The 23,678-nt window shown below is 37.3% G+C and overlaps 1 protein-coding gene across 1 annotated transcript in view; it reads right to left on the bottom strand.

Annotated features, from left to right (window-relative positions):
- The window catches only part of CEMIP2 (cell migration inducing hyaluronidase 2), a 50,581-nt gene that overhangs the window by 4,178 nt on the left and 22,725 nt on the right, over positions 1-23,678 (bottom strand). Inside the window, exons 6-21 of the mRNA XM_059492781.1 lie at positions 22,585-22,773; positions 19,787-19,956; positions 17,139-17,348; positions 16,528-16,733; positions 15,895-15,964; positions 13,110-13,238; positions 11,407-11,495; positions 9,420-9,551; positions 8,900-8,935; positions 8,033-8,188; positions 5,228-5,405; positions 4,539-4,754; positions 3,657-3,868; positions 2,946-3,131; positions 1,593-1,812; positions 916-1,014 (exon numbers count right to left, since the gene is read on the bottom strand). Coding sequence (XP_059348764.1) covers positions 916-1,014; positions 1,593-1,812; positions 2,946-3,131; positions 3,657-3,868; positions 4,539-4,754; positions 5,228-5,405; positions 8,033-8,188; positions 8,900-8,935; positions 9,420-9,551; positions 11,407-11,495; positions 13,110-13,238; positions 15,895-15,964; positions 16,528-16,733; positions 17,139-17,348; positions 19,787-19,956; positions 22,585-22,773 — 2,498 coding nt within the window. The remainder of the gene's footprint in view (positions 1-915; positions 1,015-1,592; positions 1,813-2,945; positions 3,132-3,656; positions 3,869-4,538; positions 4,755-5,227; positions 5,406-8,032; positions 8,189-8,899; positions 8,936-9,419; positions 9,552-11,406; positions 11,496-13,109; positions 13,239-15,894; positions 15,965-16,527; positions 16,734-17,138; positions 17,349-19,786; positions 19,957-22,584; positions 22,774-23,678) is intronic.

Genomic DNA, 23,678 nt, shown 5'->3' with positions numbered 1-23,678 from the left:
TTGCATGGGAGTCTTAAGCCTGTAGCTTCTACAGGAATGTGCAAGGAATATTGCACATTCCAGGTGACATAGTACTTGCCTCAGTCATTGCTCCAGCTTTGGGAAGCTAAAATTCAGACACTGAATCCCCTTGACTTCTTTACAGTAATACAGTTAATTGATCCCTGCAGCAGGTTAGTTCCAGCCCAGTTTCTTCCTGCTGCTTTGGATATGGCACACACATTCCTGGAGAAGTTTGCAGCTGCAAAGGTTAAGCTGCTCAAGTTCCATTTGTCTACCTGAATAACTGAAAGTTCAGCCAGGCCAACAATGACACTGCAGAACGTAAGGAAGTACCATTAAGTGGTACGTCACCTTCACGTGCAACTCTACTTCAGCATCTGAATGGAAAAGTCAAACTAAACTACTTGTTATACAGTATCACATCACTGGGCTCATTTGGGTCACACCAGAACAAATACAGAAATCTACTGATTCTTTAGCAATTGCCACTTAGAGGACTTCAGCAAAGCTTAAGGGCTCATGTGACCCATCCCGCTAATTTACTAATCTGCTCGCACAAGGACAATTTCAACAAAATGGATTTAACTAACAAAATTTTAATTTATGTCTTCTGTTTATTTCCAAAACCAGCCATAAATGTATGCCCACACAGATTTAAACCTAAACTGAACATTTTAAACTCTAATGGGAACATTTCTCTCTTCAGCAAATAGGACTCAAACATAAAATGGGGCTTTGAAGCCTCACTTTCTAATGTTTAAACATAAGCTTTTTGACTTTACTTTTTAAACAAAAACCAATCTTTTCATTCAAGTGAAGAAAACTGAGATGTGCATTATGAAGAGCTGTACCACTGCTACAATACATACTGCTATAGTGATATTTAAGAAGAAAGCCGTAAAGAATACTTACATATATAAATGCTTGCTGGCCTCTGCTTGACTCTTTTTCATCAGATGAATTAATCTGCACAAGGAGGTAGTTTCTGTGAGGGTCAGTGGTGAACACCATCTGGATATCAAACAAAACAGTCAAGTACACATATTAATGTTTCTTCAGCACTTTCTCATGCCAGTTTACAACAGACAGCCAATGCTCCAAAGCAAATATATCCATTTGTCAATGGCATTATTTATGGTACTACTAATACTAATAAATATAATGATACATAGTGGAACCTATTTTATCTTCTAATTTCAATATTTTACTCAGCTTGTATAGGTGAGACAATTTCAAGTTCATGTTAATTAGCAAAGATCCAAACAGAGAGAAGGTTTGCCATGTGGATCTCTGCAGCAAAGCTCTCCATGTATCACAGACAATACTGCAGTGCAAGACATCAATCCACCTATGTCCCTTTTCTGTAGTACTTGGAGCAAGAGTTGCACAAAAGAAGAAAAAAAAAACCTTGAAACCATGCTACAGAAAGGACTCCAAACCTTCAAGGAGTCCAAGAAGATTAACAAGCTGACCACTGCAATTTGATAAGTACAGTATTCTGTGCTGAAAGACTGAAATTTGAACTTAAATTGAGTAGACAGCATCACCAATCCTACAGTTCATGAAAGTTTTAGCTTATTTTATTTTACCTGAGTTGTGCCACATTTTGAACATGGTACAGTAGTTTTTTCTGGCATCTGCTTTATGACGGTTGGTACTTGGTAGTACTTTGGGTAAGCTTTTGCCATGCAATTACTTATCCCTTTTGATGAATCTTTGGTCACAATCTTGATCCTTTCACATCCCTGAGATGAGCAATAACTGTGACCATCCCTATTATATTTGGCTTGAAGAAATAAAAACAGTAATCTATACAAAAAGGGGAAAAATAATCTAAATTAACTGATGAAATATAGGTATTTATATTCAATCTTAGCAGCTATATTTCATGATTTTCAGAAGCAGACGAACTACAGTATTCACTTCTGCACCACTATTCAAAGGTTTGAAAGTACTTACAGTTCACTATAGTGTAGGAAATACCTAGCAACTTATCTAAAATTCCCCACAAAAGAGATATTAATATAAATGTAGATGCTTTGCAAAGAAATAACAATCCTTCCTCATATCAGTGGCTTACAGGAAACAAAAACCATATTGCAGAGCATGAGTTTTTTCCTTCCTCATAGATCTTTGCAGATATGCAGCAGAAATATTCAGTTTCACCCATCAACACTGAACAATATGGTTGTGCTACTTCAAATGCCTGGAAAGACATTTTAGGGTGAAAAGCTCTTACACAAAGCAACATAAAATGTCTGTTCAAAATTCATTTGTGAATTTTCACAATTCATTTGTGTATTTATTATAGACAAGCACAGTAGCAGGTAACAGAACAAAATAAATAAGAGAACAAATTATAAATTCAGACTCAATGTTTGCAAAACTCGCAACTAATGTACACACGACTTAATTTACTGGAAGCTGATCATATCTAAAATGTCTCAGAACAATCATAGTGGCATCTGTGAGAAGTACTTTTGAAAGAGAGACTATGACTTTTAAGTTCTTTTGAGACAGCTGAAAACATTAGGATTTTCAAAAATATAATTTTTAAATATTGGAAGAAAAAGTTTCTTGGAAATTTATAGAATTTTCCGCTTAACAAGAAAACAGATAATTTCTCTGAAGACTAAGAAATTAAATCCTAAAAGGCACTGCTGCGCAGCACACCAGAAATACTGAAAATATAGTAATATTTTCCCCAGACATGGAGTAGGAAATATCTTTGGCCACTGTGGTGCTCGTGGAAAGTATTTCAATGACAACCATGGTGGTTTGGAGATTTAAAGACATATGAACATTCTTCCAAAGAGTTTTGGAGTCCTCCTCAACAGCTTTCCTCTTAGGCAGGTGCCTCAACCACTTGCTTTTGACACTTTCAAACTGGACATTTCAAAGTTAAACAACATCTTCTAGCAGAGTCAAATGACAAGAGTTACCCAGTACTGTTGTCAAAGTAAAACCTCTTGTCTGATTGATTCTTTTCAAGCTCCATCATTGAAGATACAGGCGTGTAGCGCTCCACCTTGCTTGACAGAGCAGATGATCGCCTTTGAAAGGTTTCCAACACTATAAGAAAATCTGTCTTTGGTTGGTAACAAAGACCAACACGTATCCAGTCGTTCCTAAAACCAATATAAAATGTATGAGTGCTCACAGGAACAGTTTAGGTGTCAATACAGAGCAAAGAGATCATTCCAAAAAAAAAAAAAGAAACAGGAACAGAAAAAGCTCTTAAACCCTCAACCAGATGACCAAATTTGCACAGCCTTTCATTAAACATTTTAGTAACTGATTGTCTCAGGATATATTTGATTATATACTTCAGAGATATTTAATAAGTTCATCTGCCAACAAAATCAAGTATGATAAGCTATTCAAGTGCAATTCTGCTCGACTTCACTATTGGTACATCATCCTCTCCAAAGGCTTTTCCTTAAAGACACTGTACTGGACAAGTGTTTAACTTCAGATGCAGATCTGTAGTTTAATCCCATACTTTTGTATTTGTAACTATGAAAAAAAATAAAAAAGAAACCAAACCCAAGCTCTGGTCTTCCAGATGATTGCAAACTCATACAAAATAATTTTGCAGGACATCACTTCAGTATTGCCTTATGGATCAAAGCCACAAAAGAAAATAAACATACTTGTTGAAATTAATGAGATACAGATAGGTGACATTTGGAGCTTTTCCATTCCAATGTATTGTATAGCCCTTTTGGAGCATCACCACTGGCTGGTACTGCTGAAAGGCAGCTGCTCTCTGATTAATACCTCGAAGAACCATGGGATTGGCTGGATACTCATCTCGGACAATAGTCATGGATAGATTCTGTCCATTCCAGGTTTGGACATAAACCTACATGATATTTAAGAGGGTGAAAATAGGAATATTTGATCTCTTTTGCAAAAGGAAACGAAATCGTGAAGCACAATCAGGACATTATTAACCAAAATGCTGCAATCTGATGTTCTGACTTATATAATGCACAAATCCGTCCTTAATAAAAGTCTTATTTAAAAAACTATCATAGATTTTTCCCACCTTACAGACAAAAAAGGGTATGAATGAGAAAAAAATAATCAGCTATAACATCTGGCCACACAGAGCAGGAACCAGAATGGGAACCTGTAAGACTCATATTCAGAAGGTGTTATTTAACATCTCTAGAAAACAAACCAACAAAACAACCCCTTAAAATCTACTCTGGGAAAAAAAGCAGACAGCACTTGTGTGGAAGAAGACATCTTCAACAAAGATGTTTTAGCAGATACAGCTGCAACACAGAATTCTTGGCAAACTCATTTAGTTTTATCTTGCAGCTTCTGATACTGTACCCTCAGTCTGCTGAGAGGAAGCATGATGTATACACAACTGGCTCAAAAAAGTGATATGTATAGAAGTATCTTTAAAAGTCAAAAAATTTTGAAATGCAAAGACAGGTAATTTTTTTATTTGTTACACTACCTGACTCCACAAGTAGTTAATACTATACATTTGCCCCAAACAGAAAGCCAAAAGTACTAGCCTGTGCATAGTTCCCACTGCAAACCACTCCACTCCATTCTGTCATGTTAACGCATTTGGGGTGTTGAATCAAGTAATTATCCATTCGGCCCACATAGGTATCCCTGTAGTCAGTCACTGAGCCATCTAGATCATGAAATATTGAGTTCTTGTCACCATCCAGATCTCCTTCTTCAAACCAGGGACCAGGCTTCCCAAAGAAGGCTTTCAAAGAAACCTGACAACAACCAGAAGTTTTTGTTTTTCCAGAGGCTGAAACACAGACTTACATTTGCACATGGGAATTTGACAAAGCTGATTAAAAACTTTACAGCAAGGATAGCAGAATCTTGCAAAGCAGACGTGCTTGGTTTTACTAATGGGCTCAAGCCAGCTCTTGCTTCTGAACAGTGTTAATATTTGCTGCAGAAAATAAACTACTAAGGATATATACCAAACCTTAAAAATCTTATAAAAATTTCTTTTCAACTTTACCACAAGCCATGAATCATTTAGTGCAAGGTATCCTACATCTCTGTTGGTATTGGATTTTTTGGTCAGGAGACAAAGGAGGTGTGACCTCCAGCCAGGAGATAAACTCTGAAGTAGGTAATGCGTAGAAAGGATGACATACAACTCTTGTTTGCGTATGTTAAGTACAAGAAAAGAAAACCATTTGCAAGACTTCAGGAAAACTTGTAGTAAACTTACATTTGGACCAAACTTCACAAGAGAAATGTTATTTTTTGGAGTCATCTGCCATGGATTTTTCATCAGGAATCCAACTGCACTGGTAAATCTGTCTGGAGTTGGCACGAAGTTTTTAAATGTGCACTTAGTAAGGTGAATAGGTCCATCATAAATTTGAAAGCCTCTGATTGGAAATGTCCTGTTGATGCAAGCAAATATTTATACCATCCTGTAACAAAATTCATGGTACGCTTGAATCTGTGTCAAATACATCTCTTCTCAGAAATCAATAAAGTAACAATTACAGAACAACTCGCAAGATAGAATTTAGCAAAGGAATATGGTTTCTGCACTTTTCTAATGAGTCAAAAAATCCCCTACTCCTAAATTTTCCCGTTAGCGGAGCTATCACGCTCCATGTGCAAATGTACCCCTTTTTCAACATGAGAAATACAGTAGAAAAATAATACCTCCTGCTCTTTGATTGATCATGATAACTGGAAGTGACTGCAGACTGGAAGAAAGCAAATGTCATTTCTAACTTGAGAAAGGAGCACACAGAGAATGGTAGGCTGGTAAGGCTTAACTTGACCCCCAGGAAGATGGTGGAGCAGCTAATCCTAGAAACCACTTCCACATGCCTGGAGGACTGGAAAGTCGTCAGGAATAATCAGCACGAATTCACCAAGGAGAAGCTGATAAACTTTTGTGATGAAATGACTGGCCTGGTAGAGCAGTGGGAGAGCAGAGGAGAGGGTCTACCAAAACTGCAGTAATACTTTTGACACTGTGTCCCATACGATCCTCATGAGTATGGGCAGGATGAGAGGACAAATGGCTGGGCCCAGAAAGTGATGGCATAAAGTCTGCTTGGTGACCAATAATGGGTGATGTACCCCAGGGGTCAATATTGAGTCCAGCCTTGCTCATTATTTTCATTAGTCATCTGGATGATTAGGCCAAGTACAATCTATGGGCCAAGCTTGCAGAGGGCACAACACAGAGGGAAGCAGCTGATGCAGCAGAGCGTTGTGCTACCACCCAGACAGACCCTGACAGGCTGGACAAATGGGCGGATGGGAACCTCATGAAGTTTAACATGGGAAAATGCAAGGTCTTGCACATTGAGAGCAACAACTCCTTGTGCCAGTGAAAAGGACCTATGGGTCCTAGAGGAAGCAAAACTAACCATAAGCCAAACAATATGCCCTTGCCACCAAGAGGCAAAAAGTATCCAGGGCTGCACCGTGAGAAGTGTTATCAGCACACTGAGGGAAGTGATGCTTCCCATTTTTTCAGGACTGGTAAAACAACAATGTAGAGTGCTTGTCCCCAGTATAAGGGAGATACTGAAAAGTGCAGCAAAGGGCACAAAGATGATTAAGTCCCTGGAGCATCTCTCATGGGAAGAAACACTAGGAGACATGCTCAGCCTGGAGCAGAAAAGCCTCAGGTAGTAATCTCAATCTTCTGAAGGGAGGGTGCAAAGAAGATGGAGTCAGGGTATTCCCAGCGACAAGACCAGAAGCAATGTGCACAAGATGAAAAATAAGATGTCCCTACTAAACAACAGGAGAAACCTTTCACTGAGTGACTGATCACTGGCACAGGTTGCCCAAGAAATTTATGAAGAATCCACCCTTGGAAATATAGTAAAGACACCTGAACGTTGTCCTGGAACCTGAGCCCTAGGTGACAGTTCTTGAGCAGGGGAGTTGGACAAGATGACCTCCAGAGGCCCCATCCAGCCTCAATTGTTAGGTGATTCCACTGAACAAGACTGAATACCTCATATCACCACCACATTAACTTCCCCTCTTTAAATGGCTGAACAGCAAAAAAACTAGGGTGGCTGAGGGCCATGTCACCCTTTGTCCTACTTGGCCAAGGATATGTGGGGACAGAACCTGGAGCCATGTGGGCACAGCCAATACATTGTGCTACTTGATACCATCTGACATCACAGCTGTGAAGTGGGGGAAAGGGACTGTCTCTCATTTTCTGAAGGGAGAGCATTCCTTTTTCTGGGGAAGAAGTGGGGTAACACCAGTCCTGGCCAGAGGATTTGTCCACCAGGAGAACATTTGGGGTGCTGATGGTCTCTTGGCCATCTTGTTCTTCATCTTGAGGGCTACCCAGTGCCAGGTTGAGTGGTGAGCATTTTTGCTTTTTTTTCACATAAATCACCTTTGTTTTGTATACTTTTGTTATTAATATTGTTGCTATTACTGTTAATATTAATTAATTAATTAATCTCATTGTTTCCAGTACACTGTTCTTGCATCAGCTTGAGATCTCTGTCTTTTGTCTTTCTCACCTGAGGAGCTGGGCAAAGGGAGTGGCTACATGGGGCTCAATTTCCAGCTGGGCTAAAACCAAAACAATCTTCTTTCTAATTCTGTGGCAAGGGTAGGACTTGGTATTATGTTAAGCAAGCACCAGTGCAAGTCAAAGAGAAAAGAGAAGGATCATGGTCACAAACAGTGATTTGTCACAGACAAACTGCAGTCTCTAGTCCCAAGCTGACCTTTAAAATTCTCTTATCTGAAAGCTCTCTTCTAGACTCAAATACTATTTAAGTCTAAGGTTCAATTTGAGTAGGATAACTTAAATTTCTACAGAATAGTAACCTGTGGAAAGATCAGATGAATCTGCTTCAGTAAAAGGGTGAAAGTGACTGTGCTGCATACATAGCATTAAAAAGAAAAAGAGAGCATCACTTTCAATGGAGTCTTAATCTCTGACAGCTCAACCAAGAAGGGTCTTTACACCTGATACAGCAAATTTTTCTTGTATTTCTACTTCCTTCATTCTTGACATACTTACCGATTTCTAGGCAGCGTCCGTGTCTTGTTGTCTATTCCTCCAGTTCCCACATATTTATTTTGTCCACCTTGAAACCCATAATTCTTGCTCTCACCTATGAACAGCGACTCTGATACCTCCTGGCTGGCACCTTCATCATTTGGGAAGCTCCCATCACTATCAAAGCACATCAAAAACAAATTTTTAGCCAAGACTCTCCAGCTTGGTATAATATATACCAAGCCATAACACCACTGTTTACTTCTGTAACAGCCCTCCTCAAGCAAAGCAGTATAGACTTCATGGACAATACACAAAACAATAGATTTAATCATTAACATTAATAGAGGCTAACTCACTGAAATGTTCAGCAGATCCAAACATTAAAATTTCTAACTCCCTTTGTAGTGGAGCATCTTTTTATTTACAGCTCACTTTTCCAGTCCTAGAACTAGTTTTTCATAATATCAACAGCAGTAATTTCAGTTCACTACCTAAGTTTCTTGATTTTCATCATTAGAAAGATACTCGACCCCTGTAAATGCTCACTCCCCTTTCTTTTCCATTACACACTTTCAGCTGTTCAGGAGGAAAAAAATACCACCTAAGGAATCATATACTACCAAGAATATCTTGATAAATATAGCTTTCTGGTAAAGGGGCAACAAGCTGTGGTGTAAACCAAGCACAGGCTGAACTAAAGCAGAAACTTTGGCAGCTGTGCCAGTTTACAGCCTCTATAACATCATCTGCATGACTGGAAATATAACCAGGCCCCAGACAAAAACTGCAGCCTTATGAAAGCATACCTATTAATCTTAATACATACATGTAGCTTTTCTAAGCTTCTATGCAAGTAAACACAGAAATTATTAAAAAAGTACTCACCTCGCAAATGTCAAACCTATTCCATTGTCTGCAAACCTACAAGAAAGTCCAAAACATCAGTTGTTTTTTCTGAATTATCCTACAATTGGTTAATATAAGAGCACATCCTGCTATGCATTGAAAAAAGCTTGAATTTTTCTATTAATGAAACATATAACCACCGCACAGTTAACTTTTCTAAAAGCATTCTTGTTAAAAAGTAGTAAAATAATTTTCTACACATTTTAAACCGGATTTGAGAGCTTCAGGAAGACAACAGAAATCCCAGTCTGAATTTTCTGTCTCTACCACTATCAGGCTTCTTTTCACTACAGCTGTTTTTTATGCTGTTTAAGGCAGGTTCTCATCTAATCACATATAAACTTGCATATTTGAAGTAGTGCTATGGTATGAGAGCTGGTCATACTGAGAAGTACCTTAAGTTAACCGTCAATCCTCTCCTATAACCTTGTTGTAATGCACTTTCATAGACAAAGCCTCAGAGAAAACAGCATGCAGCTATTTGCTTCCAAATACCTACCCAGAGTTCTGAATGAGGATATCCCCTCCCCTGACCCAGGCTCCATGATCATTGTTTTTGAAAGAGATTAATCTGTCAATCAGGGCAGCAACTCGGGGCTTTTCAGGGTCTGCGTCTTGATGAGGTCGGAACCTGGAAGAGATAAACACTTAGAACAAGAAAACTTTTTATTTTACATGTGCCATATATGCTGTGCTGAGTGAACCTGGAAGACAAACAATCATCTGATGGACAAATTTCACTCTGCTTAATGTTTGGAATGAAAGAAGCTAAAAGCAGGTACATCTCTGGTCTTCACTAGTACTAGAAAAGCATCTGGGGTACCACGAAGCAGGAAAGTGAAACATCTCTTTTCCAGTAATTCTAACAGGCTTAGTCTCTCTAAGTTTCTTTAGCTGTCTTTAGCCTTCCTTTATCCCCCTTTTCTTTCTGCCCTCCCTACTTGTAGTGAAGCATTAATGTGAAAGTTTGATGAAGGGAATAATAAACTCCTTGGAAGGACACACAGGGCTGACATTGGTTATGCAAAAACAGTCTGGACATTTGTCCAACTGATCCTTCAAATATTTCAAGTTTTTCTGACATACAGCAGTGCTGCTTCTTAGGGCATGCCTGAGTTTTTTTTTTCATTGTGTTGCTACCAAGATGGTCTTGTACAGTAAATTATGACTGGAATCTAGTTTAAGTAGTAGGAAGAAACAGTCTGATTAAGAACTGGTGGTATTTTCACTTGATTACCCCCAGGACCCCAGACAAAAAGTAATATATTTTAAAAAACTGCAAACAGGCATTTTGAGTAGGTAAAGATACCTATGTCTGCTATCCCAAACACCTGATACTCTTTTGTTGAGATTTGGATCTGCCCCTTCCCCATCCAAGGGAGAAATGAGAAGATAAGTAAATGCTAGGTATTCATAGACTCAGTCTTCTCAAATAACATTTAAATCTCTCCAGTCTGGTTCCATGTACAATGATTAGGGACCTCACGTAGTTATGCAGTGTCTCATTCCTTTTCTTTCTGCTGTGAAACACAACCCCATTTCATGCACTGAGTTTCTTGCATCCTCAACGCACTACAGGCTCTCAGAGGGCATCTTGCCCCTCTCAAGTTCCTCTCAATTATCTGTTACGACTGAGGTAAACCGCAAGGGCTATATGGATTTTCTGCCAAAACGGGGAACTAGCAGGTTCATTTCCAAATTTTGAAGTATCATCAAAATTTGGAACTTTCCTCTTTGCATTTGTAGCAGTCATTTAACTGTCTTTGTCTTAAACACAGGTCAATTGACAATAAAGACTCTATGAACCATATTTTCCATGCTAATACTCAGTTAACACAATAAAATGTTGACAGATACAGCTATTCAATATTCATATAACCAGTATCCCAGGCTATTTTATTTGAAGTCTAGGACAAGACTAAGCAGGTACAGTATAACCTGGAACTTTCCTAGACTCTCCATTACCTTCTCTCACTTTGTAATCTGAAGAAAATGTGGTTGATTGTACCACCTCTGCAAAGAGCCTTTAGTAGAACTGTACTACCGAGCTATGACTTCCAAGTCTAGAAGGAACAGCAGAAAATTCAACAGTAGGAAAAGTGCACTACTGAGTCCTTTTTCTAACAATTAGTTAAAACTCAGTTATAATTCAGAAGATTAGATTTTAAAGGAATATTTTCCTATCAGCAGCAATGCCAGAAAACATTTTAAGCACGGCAGTAGAGCATGTTTAAAATGATGTCCTCTAAGAGGACAGAAACTATCCTGAGCAAAAGCTCAGAAGAAACCCAAATCCTTTAAGAGATACCATCTCTGTTGTTCCCAAAACAGATTAATAAATGAAGGAAAAGAATACATATGAACTTACTGCCTGGTTATAATTTATAAATTATTTTATTGTTTTAAAAGAATTTTTCCCCATTGGATATAAGAGCAGTCTCAAAACTTTGCCATTTTTCACTCACTTGAAAGAAAATATCCTTTACCTTGCATTGTTGTCCAAAGAGAGATATTCCCTGGGATCATCAGCACTAGCATTAGTTGTTTTAACACCCTTATCAATGAACAAACCAGCCTGAAATAAGCAAGAAAAGAAAATTCATAATACCCAAAATTTAGGATAGAGCAGAACTGAAACTTTAAAAATTTAGGCATTGCATTCTATAGACATTTTAGAAACTCTCAGATCTTTCCATTTGGCTTAAATTGCATATTGTCTAATGAAAAACAAGCTAATTAATATAATAAACCAGTCAATGCTAAAATGATACGAATTATCTGTGATTTTTAAAAAAGACAACGGAAAATGATCAAAGTTCACTTCAGATTTCTTTCACAACATCTATTTCAGGTTTTCCATTTATTACCAGATGCTGGAAAATCTGGAAGCCAATCCTGTGGTGAATTCAAATTACTCTCATAAATGGAAAAGAAAAGAAACCCCAAAACCCACTGTGAAAAATCCTTTGTGTTTCACTTTAAAACTAAACTACCTTTACCATAAAAGATAATTTTGATCCATGCAGTAACAAGCTTGAATAATCCAGTATGAAGTAAATTACTTGAGAAAATAAAAGTGTGAGGAAGCATTTGTGCTCTTTTACTTGAATTATTTACAAATACCTGTGACTGACTACTTTCACCTCTGATCCAAATCAGGATTACAACTGAGTCTTATACACAAGCAGATTCTCAGACCTGCTAGTGGAGCTCTCCTTTAACATGGAACTGTAGCACACAAATTGCTACCCTTGTTTAAAGATAATAATAGCTATACAGGTGAAAATCTTTTCTTCACAATGCACTTTTGTATTCAGCATGTTCTAATTCCAATCTGAATAAAATGCCCTACGTTCCCAAAAACATTATTAACACAATATATCAAACACTGCATTTCTTAGTATCCCAGACAACTGTAAGGCAAAATCAGTTTCACTTGGCAAAAAAAAAAAAAAAAATTCAATAATGATTTTATGAGGTTTCAATTGTTAAACTATGAGAATCTCATGCAGCAAACAAACACAATTAATTATTTAGAGTTAGGTGGCTTTGTAAAGTCATTATATTTATACATACACACAGAAACTAGATTCCAAATAAAATACTTTAAGGATTTCAGCTGAAGTGAAACTTTAGCTGGATGTGGAAAAGGGTTAAAAGTCATACTAACAGAACACTCCTCAATGACTGGAGGCTGAGAACTTCATAAGAAAACTGCTGCAAATAAGTAATCTCCTGAAGGCAATATTAAACCCTAATCTCTAGCCAAGATTGCGTCACCATGTGCAAGCACCTGAGACTCAGAAAAATAAACTGTAGCAACTCCAGCAAGCTATTAGATGAATCACTGCTATAATAAACTTGATTCTTTGAGGGTCAGCTTTCTTCAGAGTAGGAAACAAAGCTGTAAACAGTAGCATCTGAAATGCTACTTCTGAAAAAAGTAGTTTACTAGAAAGATTAATTTATTTTAGTTGTTTGTATCTTACTAGGCTCTGAAGCACTGAATATCCAAAATACTAAACTAAAACTAAAAAATATACCCATGCTGATTATACATTGGATTTTGTGCTGTGTTTGAACTCCACTGTAGAACAATCTCCTACCCAGCTTAAAATGCAGACAGGTTGTAATATAAAATACTGAGAGATAAAAACTTCACCTGTTTTTAAATAACATACTACATTACCTTAAAATTAGAATGAACCCTGTTGTTATAGAAGATTCCTAGGGGTGTAAGCTCTGATTTGGTTTCGATGGCTAGACTATGAGAATCTCCTGTAGCAACCCTGTGGAACAAATACCAGATTCCTGCATCCTGCAAGTAATGAGAGAATAATATTACTTATAAGTGATTCTGATATAATTACTGGTGCTGATATGTATTTTAAAATAAAGACTCAAACAAAAATTTAACCAGTGAAAATGCGAGATTTTGCAAATAAGGCTACATTCTAGTGGACAGTATCAACTAAAAAGTGTTTTGCTTCTTAGTGAACCATTCAACACCACATATTTAAGATGTTTTAATATTTCAAAGTAGAAAAGTTCAAATTAATGTAACTTCTGCATTTCAGTTATGTCATCCCACACACTAGATTTTCTTTTACTAGTAGATATTACTACTCACAGTAAGATACTCAAAATCATTCCTCCTATCTTTACTCTTTCAGTCTGTTAAGGTTGGTTCAACTCTGCTCCCATCAAAATTTAAATGGCACAGCCAAAAAACACCTCAAGAGCTTTCAGTAGACAGAAAAAAAAAAGCACATCAAGAAATCTGGCCAGTTCGGGGCACTGTGCCAATGACATGCAGTAATAATTTTAGTATCTGTTCCTTTTCTCTACTTCTTTAATATCTCTGCTCTTAAAGAAACTGGATTTATTTGCTAAATGAAACCCACAAAACTTCCCTCTCAACTACATCTGTGTTTGCAAGAGGTGGCATCAGGACAACACCTGCATTGGAGACATCTACTGACATCAAAACTTTGGCCTGACCAGAGGCCATGTGCCCTTAAAAACAAAGAAGAATCACCCCACAAGGCACATTAAAGAATTAAATGGTAGCTAAAGAGACTTTGGGTCCTCCATCTCATGAAAAACAGTCATCAACCTTTTCAAGAATCATGGATAAAGACAATCCACCCCGGCTTAAAAGATTCCATGCATTTCACTCCAAGAATATAATAATTTTCCAATGAGTGCTGGAAATTCTACTTTACAGAAATGTTCCCATCCCAGTGTGTAATGATGACGCACTGACATTTCTGGTGATTAACCATTACAAAGCAAATATGGATGTTCCATTAATAAAAATACCAAAATCTTACCTCACATATAATTAAATACAGCTCTGTGTTTGGCAGGCTCAAATTCTACCCAAAACACCCCCTGATGCTTGAAAATAGACTTATATAAACTTAAAAGCTTGTTAAGCCTCTGCAGGCATTCAGAAATATGAAAAAGGTTGGGTGTTTTTCCTCTTCTCTCTCATATACACCAAAACATCTACTGCCTGTAGAGCCTTTCAATAGGTTTCACTGCATAATTAAAGATCTTGGGGAGGAATGGAACTATTTGGCTATGAATTGCTCTAGTTTATATCAGAAAAAGTTCCATATTGCAGAGTCTGTATGAACACAATTGGATTATTCTATTTCTGAAACAATAAGCTGTGGTCCCTTTATACTAATGTGTTTACATCCATGTAAGGGATGTACATCAGAGTGGCTGAACTTTGTAAGACACAGATGTGTGCTCCAGTCAGGCACATCTTGCTAACTAAAGCAAGTAATATCTACCGGGATGAGCTACACAGGCAGAGAAAGACTTTACAGGACTTAAGCACCAGATAGAGAAGCAAATAAAAGCTGTTTAACTCAGCCTGCAAAGCCTAAACCAGGTATATTACACAAAGCAGGCAAAATAGAAAGACATTGTGTTGGACAAAAAAGAACTGGTTTAATCTGAGAGGTGAGTCCAGATCCCTCCTAGTGACAGACAGTCAAAAAACCAAACAGAAGCAAACCCACTGCAGTAAAAGCAACAAGAATTAGACCACACAAAAAACCGAACAAAATTTTCTGACTTTTTATTACTCCAGATATTTCAATTCAGCTAAGTATTTTGAATCCTATTCTATTTACTAATAACAGTTACCTGCTAATAAATAAATAAATCATTTACTTATATAAATGTTATCATTTATAGATAAATGTTATCTGTGGCTAAAAACACACAGGCTCATATTCTTCCAACACCAGAGCCTTTGCAACAACAATCAACAACCTTTCCTGTTTTCCATTCCCATTGATCTCTTCAGAAAAATCCAATTAAAAACCTTACATTTCTCAGCCTGTCATACAATATAGAACAGGCTCCAGGTCCATCCTCCACAGCATGTACAGATCTTTATATCACGGGCAGCTATGAGAAGATTATTTGCACTAATATACGGTTCAGAACAAGCAAAAGCCTATCAGCAGTCACTGGCTGAAAACAATTGCCTAACCACAGACAGAAAAGAAGCATTTTAGCTGTTTCTTACACAATGAACACCTTTTTGTAGCAATTTTTCCTTCCAGTCACTACAGATCTTGCAGAGCTGTCACTAAACTCATGACAACCTACAGAAAATACGGAAGACTTAATATGAAATGTACCAGTTCTGTGAAAATAAAAGGATTTTTACACAGACACTACTACATTTCTGCATTGACAATACTGTCAGGTCTATTAAATAGAGAAGACAAGATCTCTGCTGCAGCCACAACAGATTTTTGGTGTCATTTAAATGCACACCTAGACATATCCTGCACTTTCAATGGCAATATGCTGCCAAACATAAAAAGATGCATATATATATATATATATAAAGAAAATATATATATATCTGGCAGTGTAAATTTTACAGATTTTACAAACGCCAGTGACGTCACTAATTTGTCATGAATTACACCCATATGCCTTACCTGTGAGCCTGCTGCTGCATTATTTATGAGATGATTGTTGGGGTGAGAAATCCAGAATGTTGAAACGGCCCTGAAATATTATTTAGAAAAGAGTTAATAAAGAAAACCTCTATCTTCAACAGAATTATCTTCCCTTTTTAACATTATCAGAAAAAAGTAAATCAATGAAGTAACTACTTCACATTCAAAATACAAATCACAAAACCTTCCAGATCTAAAAGTCAAAAATACCTTTTTTTAGTTCAGTGCACAGTATTGTATTTTAATGTTGTACAGTTATCCCATGCAATTATAAACTGTTTTAAGAAGCTTTCACAAGGAACAAGTAGCATTCAGAAAAAATAGTGGTGACAACTTCAGAATATGCATATATTTACGCAGTACTGAAGATGCTCAACAGACTTCTAGGGTCCCAAGTATCATAAGAAACAACAATGTTCTCATAAAATATTTTTTTTCTTTAATAGAAGTCAAAGTGTTATTTTTATTGCTATTTTTAAGCAGCAGTACTATATAAACTACATTCATTAAATTATAGATTAAAATGTTTCCACCTGTACTTTGTCAAAAGATCATCAGCACTTTAACTGCTACAGCTGGCTGGGTTTTACTTTTTCATCACAACATACTCACATGCAGTCCGTGGCTGGCACTGGGACATAACTTCCATATACCTTATCCCTAATCCCAATACACATGCTACTGTTTCTGTCTGTAGGTAGAAGAGTGCCTGGTTTTGTGACTAGCCCAAGGTTGTGGAACAAAGTATTCCTCTGCTCAATGCCATCTTCCATGAAGAAACAGTGACCTAGTGTGTCATAGCCAATGGTGTCCCTTATCTGTAGAAATACAAGTTCATTATGTCAGTAGTAACAGCATTTACTGAGATTTATTTGACAAATACCATCTAGTTTTACTGTCTTGGCACAGATGCAGAGTAAAGTGTCAGTAACAGCAGCTCAGATGATTCAAGTACATAGCTTTATTCATCCCTTACAAACACAGTGCTGTCTGGAGAGTTTAGCTGCCTTGCAGCTGTTTTACAGTTAGGTGCTGTAAGAATCTCAAAAAAACAGAATGATGAGAACAGTTAAATTACTATTTGTAGTAATTTATTTATCCACTGAAATAAGAAAATCATTGCTGAGCATTGTATTTGCATAAGGGATGGGATTATTTTGACATCTAAATGCTCTTTATAATATTTATTCCAACCTAATAGGTTTTACGCTCTGTGCACCTACCAGCAAGCCATTAGTTGCATGAACATTCACACATCTAGAAAAACAGTGATGAATGGAAAGACCTTCCAGATAAGTTTTAAAAGTATATCCTCCTTTTTCATCCACATCCCCACAAAGGTGAAAGTGAACAGGATAACTTCCAATCTGCTGCTGGCCCATTTGCTTCAATTCCACATAGGAAAGGTGAACAGATGTAAAATTCTTCAAAATCTAAAAAAAAATAAGTCCAGAGGGAAAAACCAATTTGCTTTTTAATCAATGGAAATTTTAAGTTAATACATCATCTACCCCAGATGTACAGAAGATAGATTTATTGTGTTGGCCTGTAGCAACTTCATACAAGTTATAACAAACATTACTGTCTTGCTCTACAAGAAGCCTTAGAAAACTGTATCCTTCATATATGATTTCAAATTTTAAATCTCCATGAGGCTACAACAGAGGAATTTTCACCAGACATATTGTCAAATTACTGTTTAGTCTTTACCAGGTGTCAGATTAAATATTCTTCCATGTACTGTCCAACCAAAGAGAAGTCACCCATATATGGATGTGTCAGTAAACAAGGTGGCCCAGCATGGTCCATCTGGGACAGCCTTAGCTGAATAAAACCCACAGAATTATGCAGATTCAAGGGAACCTGTTGAGATACCTAGCCCAGTTGAAAGTTTGGTCAGCTTCATAAGACAGTGCTCAGAAAACACCTCCAGTCACAGAGATGCTCATGAAACCCTTTCATTTTCCAGTATGTGAGCATTATTTGCCTTCTTTAAGCCTGGTCCCATTGCCTCTTGTCCTCTTGCTGTGCACCTCCAAGAACTGCTGCAGCCACGCTGAACCCTCACCAGTACCTGAACACAGCAAGAAGATCTCTCCTCTCAACTCCCCATCACTATCATCACACACTGCCACACCACTTTTCCAGGACTCAGACCAGTGCATCTACGTTTTCATTGCAATGAGAACCCAAAACTGGACACTGCACTCCAGAGAAATGTCTTTACTAAGGAATATATGAAATAATCCTCACAATCATAAAACTTCACAGTATTGTTACTATGTACAAAGTAAAGTCATAATGGGGTTGTAGCAGTAATGCAGGAAAGTATTTTCTTCCACCTAACCTGCTATGAAAGCATAAACCAAATGCAACAGCTAAACTGCAAGGAGCTAACCTGAGTTAAAATCAAACAACAAAAAAAAAAAAAACAGAAACAAAACAAAAACAAACCCTACTTTGTTTTTTGTAACTTCATTTCATTAATTTAGCTGTACTGAGTATTTATCAAAAATATCCGTTTTCATAGGGAAATCAGTATGGTTTTTTCCTCCTCCTCTAATTGAACCCTTAGGGTTTGCATACCTAACGTATAGAGGGATGGTAAAAATCTGACCTTTTAGGCATCCTTAATCTCTAGTTCTTAACTACAGAGAAGCACCAAAACTGCAAACCATTGCCTCTCCTCACTGCTACTAAGCCCCCTTTAGGCCACCAGACTAGTGACCAGTAAGAAATTCAGGGTGTTCAAAAGCTATTGAATTTCTGAACCTCTAGGATCTCACTGCTTGAGCATATAAGATTAGCATAAGCCAAAAATAATTTCAGTGCTGAAGTCTAGGTTTGGCAGCATACACTCGCTACTCAGTCTCCTGGGAACAAAGTAAGTTTGATGGGTCAAAATGTTTGTTTTCTTTTCTGCCTTCCAGACAACTGAATGTCTGCTTATTTACACTTCGGTCACACTTAGCAAGATTCACAGCTTGTCATTATCTTCTTTCATTACATTATCTTGAACCCTTGACATCTGGAGTCCACCTAACTTCTTCCACAAAAGAAAAGCTACCACATAGTAAGAACGGGGCCTATTTTCTTTCCTACTATTATGACCACCACTATGAAATTAAAATCTGTATCCAAATACATTAGAAAGAGATTTAAACTGTGTTGACCACATAATGAACACAAATACATTTGCAATTAAAATTTGAGGCCTCAAACTTCTCTAGCATCACTGAAGCACTGCTGTTCAAATCTTTAATCTAAAAATGTAATTGAACACCAGTTTAAATACTAGTTTCTAGAACTCTCCTTTCTCTAAGGTTTGTTTATTCATAATACAAGAAATTTGAAGCAGTTTCCTTTATAGAGTCTTAGTACTTTCAGACTTTTAAGAAACTAAATATAAAACCCCATAGTACAAGTCAGTTTCTTCCCCCTCCATGCCTCTCTAGTGCTCAGGTTCAAATGCGAAATCTGAATTAGGATTCAATACTCATCACCTGGGGAGGTACAAAGGCATTGAAAGGAAGGAAGGGAAATGCCAGGGAGTTCAAGTTTTATTCTGTAAGGTTATAGGATGCACATGCATGGATGTCACTTGTTCAATCCCTGACATACAATGTTACAGTACCTGCTGGATGTTTCTATAACAGTTTGAGCGTTATATCCCTTCATTTAATTTTGCAGATTTAATTTTGAGGAGTTAAATCTAATCTGGGTAAAGCTGAGAATGAAGTAATTTCCACAAAAAGCAACTAAATGAATTGATGTTCTTTAAGTTTTTAGATCCCTTGAAGTTAAACATTAATCTTTTTGTCCTTAACATGCCTTTTTATGACAGAAAGTTAATTTAAAATGTTTTTCAAACCTTGATATGTCCACCAAATGCATCATAACTGAAGAACTGACACTCCTTTTCAAGATAGCAGGTATTTTCTGTCTCCCCCTTTATTAGGATGTTTCTTGTAAGAACTCCAACTTCTGCTCTCATGTCCACTCCATCAATTACTTCTCCAACATGAGGAAACTGAGGGTTTTCTGTCCAACAACAAATTCCGAAGCAGGAGGGAAAAAAAAAAGAAAAAAAAAAGGCACCACTGATTAAAACCAGAATCAACTTACACAAAAAAGAAAGATAACCGCAGCAACAAAACCTATGCATTCCTCTTCCTTAACATGCTGGTCTCTTAGCTTTTCTTATGGTAGATGTACTTTTCATTTTAATAAGAAATCAATCCTCAAAAAATATCAACATTTTATTTGCAAGTGCATCTTATAGTTTTGATCCAATAGTTTGTGAACAGAATGGGAAAAAAACAAAGAAGAGTTTATTAATCCAATGTATCAAACTTTTAGTGAAACACAGATGCAGACTTGCTTTAAAAGAAAAAAATATGCTGGCTGCTTAATCTTTCAATGACAGATTAGGAACGAAAGTGAAGCCAAAACACTGTTTGAAAATGCTGTATTGATCTCCTCCTACAAGCAAAAAGGACTTGCTTTCCTAACTAAATTTCCTCTTTATGTATCTTCAGAACAGCTACCTAAGAAAAAGGAAATTAGGGAAAAGAAGACAGTCTGGTTTTACACCTGTCTTCAAAAACCCAATCAATTTCTCATTGAAAGTGAGAAAATTATCTGGTTCTGTAAACCTTAAAAAATGCATTTATGCATTTATTGATACCCTGAACACATATTATCACTATCCCTCCTTAAAAAAAAACCTACCACAACATGAAGCAGAACTAAGAGTGACACCAACACTGTATCTGCTTCTGAGGATTTAAAAAGACAAGAGACACCTCTTAAATGGGACTGCGCTCCTCTCCCTAAAAGCTTGCCTTTTGTTTTTCCCTATATTTGACTAGAAACTCAAGAAATCATGTGCAGAAAGCACAACCAGGGCTCCTACAACTTTTTGGTTTCCCTAATACAGAAAAGTAAAACCAGCAAAAAAACCTAGTAAAACAACACAAGAAATAATTTCAAAGGATTATGCGTTCATCAGCATGTCAAGTTTACCATTACAGAGAAAATTCATTCTTTGCGGAACAAATATGTAGAGTGGAATGTGGATTTTTTAGAACTGTATACATTACTATGACAAAGAAAACTAAATTGAGGGTGGCAAAGAACCCCAAGTGGGAAAGTTGACTTTAAGTTCGACTCCTTTAATATCCTTTTAGTCAGGATTTACTTTCAAAAAAAAAAAAAAAAGCCAAGATTTTGTGTTTTACACTGCAACTTGTGAAAATGTGATTTTTTTAACCTTTAAAAGCAGCTGTTTTTTCACAGCACATGATTTCCAAGATGAAATAGAGTCCACACACACACTACTCAGTAGTGACAAGAAGCTTCTTAAACTTCATACTGCAACCTTACAGCTAAGTTTGCTCTTTAAAACACTGTGCCCAATAAAACACACCACATGACACTTAAGAACAAAGCCCAGGAAATATCATATTCAATAGCACTAAGTTAGCTCTGCAGCTTCACTCAAACTGCTATTCTCTGATGGTGCAATCACGTAAACGCGGATATGCTTTCCTCACACTTGAGATTTCTCAGTGTAGTACAACATACACGACCTGTGCTAACAAATGTGAGAGAAGCAAATTTCTCCGCCAGCAGGACAGCCAGACTGGCAGTGCCTTAAGGCAGAGGTGTACAGGGAAATCTGAGGGTGTTGAAAGAGAACTTCCCAGTATGATGAAGAGCACTTTGAAGAAGAGTAAGTTGCACTGTGCAGAAATTAATGGGACAAAACCAGACTGAAAAGAGCATTCATGAGCTGCTGCAAACTAACACTGCAGAACAACACTTGTTAGTTTGTGCTAAGGACTGATGCTGCAGCCCACCAGGAGTGAGAAGGGAAGCTCCAGACCAGAAGCTGGAGACACCAGGGGGGAGGGTGGTACCATGGAGCAGGTGTGGAGCAGCAGAAGGAAAACACAGACACCAGCATAGCTGGCAAGCCAGTCCCATGGGAGGCTCTTGTGATGTCAAGCAGAATGACTCAGATAATAAAAAGGAAATGGTCAACAACATCCATGACCATTTACTTGTGCATCACACCCAAAGGAAAAACAGATTGCAACTCCTCAGGGATATCCTGTGAGAGCAGAATCTTGGAAGGGCCACTTATTTTATAACCATTTTGTTGGGGAGGTAGTAAAAAGGAGACTGAGGGAAAGGAGAAAAAAAAAAAAAAGGTACAGGTTCAAAGGTTGCAATTTTCTTTTTTCCTTCCTGTTTTCATTTCTACTTTTTTAGTAACAACAGAAAAAAATTATGATACCAGTTCAAAAGATGAGAATGACACTAAAGGCAAGAGAAACAAGAAATGACCACAACAGCTATTCAAGCATGTGAAAAGACAGAAAGGAGCCAAGGAAGGAAAACAAGTCTAACCCTACTGGAAAAAAAAATAAGGTATTCAATAAGCCTGGGAAGAAATGTGAAAGAAAAGTTAGCATGGTGAGCTATGAGGCAGACCTGACATACAGAGTCATTTTATAACAAGGAGAATTACACATCCGTGTATGTGGTAACAAAGCCATACAGCGATTCGAGAAAAGGCTGCTCTTTACGGCTGACACTGCAAGAGCCTGTCCAGCAGCAAATACATACTTCACACAGACCTTCAGGTGGTGACTGCTCTCATACCTTTGACTTTAACCTGATGCTTGGTGCACTCCGCGCAGGGAAGGAGGGTGAATTCCTCTGTCTGATACATAGAATAGTCTGTGCTCGCAACCACAATCTTGTCTCCAGGCTCCCAACTACTAACATCATCCAGAAGGTTCAGTATTACTCCACCCACCGCTTCCACCTGGAAGCCTGATATTGGGACACCTAGTTAAAAAAAATAAAAGAAAAGGAAACAAAGATTATACTCACCTTTATATTAAACAATTCCCAAGAAGATACTAACAAAATATATAAGAGATTTTGCAGGCCCCAAAGCCCTCTAAAGTACTGCTCTGCCCTCAAACATGCCAGTGTGAGATGTCTTTACAGCCTGCTTACTTATTGAATCTCAAACAAAACAAAGGGAAAACACAGAAACTAATGGTGACTGGAATAAACTATGATTTTTATTTTCTTCAAAAAACCCTAGTATCTTATGGCAATAATTTGTAGGTCCAGCTACCTCTGCTTGTTTCAAGTGACATTTTTTTGCCGTTTTAAACTATACAGATGTAATCAAGGACATGGAAAACAAAGTACAGGACTTTCTTTTTTAAGTACAACTAATAGAACAGTTTGGCAGACAAAGTAGCACACACAGAATTTCACTGGCTCATGATGAATTTGCATAAATTCAGCCACTTTTGCTAACTCTTGAATCTAACTCTACAGCACCAGTAAGTAAAAGACGTATTTTGGTAGATTTTTTTTTTAAATGTAAGTCTTTACATTTTCATGGGGCTATCAAGAACACTAAAGGAGTACCGAATAGCTCAACTGCCTAACAAATAAATTTATAACTACCATAAAAATTTTTTGAGGAAAACAGACAGGGATTATTATCCATAAAAACTCAGATCTAAGATATTTTAAATTTAAAAAAAAAGGATAAAAGCAAGCAAGCGGTAGGTCTTCTAGCTTTTTATACCACAGATTCAACTTTGTACCTGAACAACTGCCTGAAGTTCAGCACTCTAGGAGCAACCAAAAATCGTAACAAGAATAAAGACTTTCTTTCGGCTTCTAAAGTTTGGGTTGTGTTTTTCTTTTTCTTTTTTTGTACCATAATC

This window comes from Ammospiza nelsoni, chromosome Z (assembly GCF_027579445.1).
Source record: "Ammospiza nelsoni isolate bAmmNel1 chromosome Z, bAmmNel1.pri, whole genome shotgun sequence".
Lineage (NCBI taxonomy): Eukaryota > Metazoa > Chordata > Aves > Passeriformes > Passerellidae > Ammospiza > Ammospiza nelsoni.
Note: the sequence above shows the minus strand (reverse complement) of the source record. Positions and strands in the feature narration are given on the sequence as shown.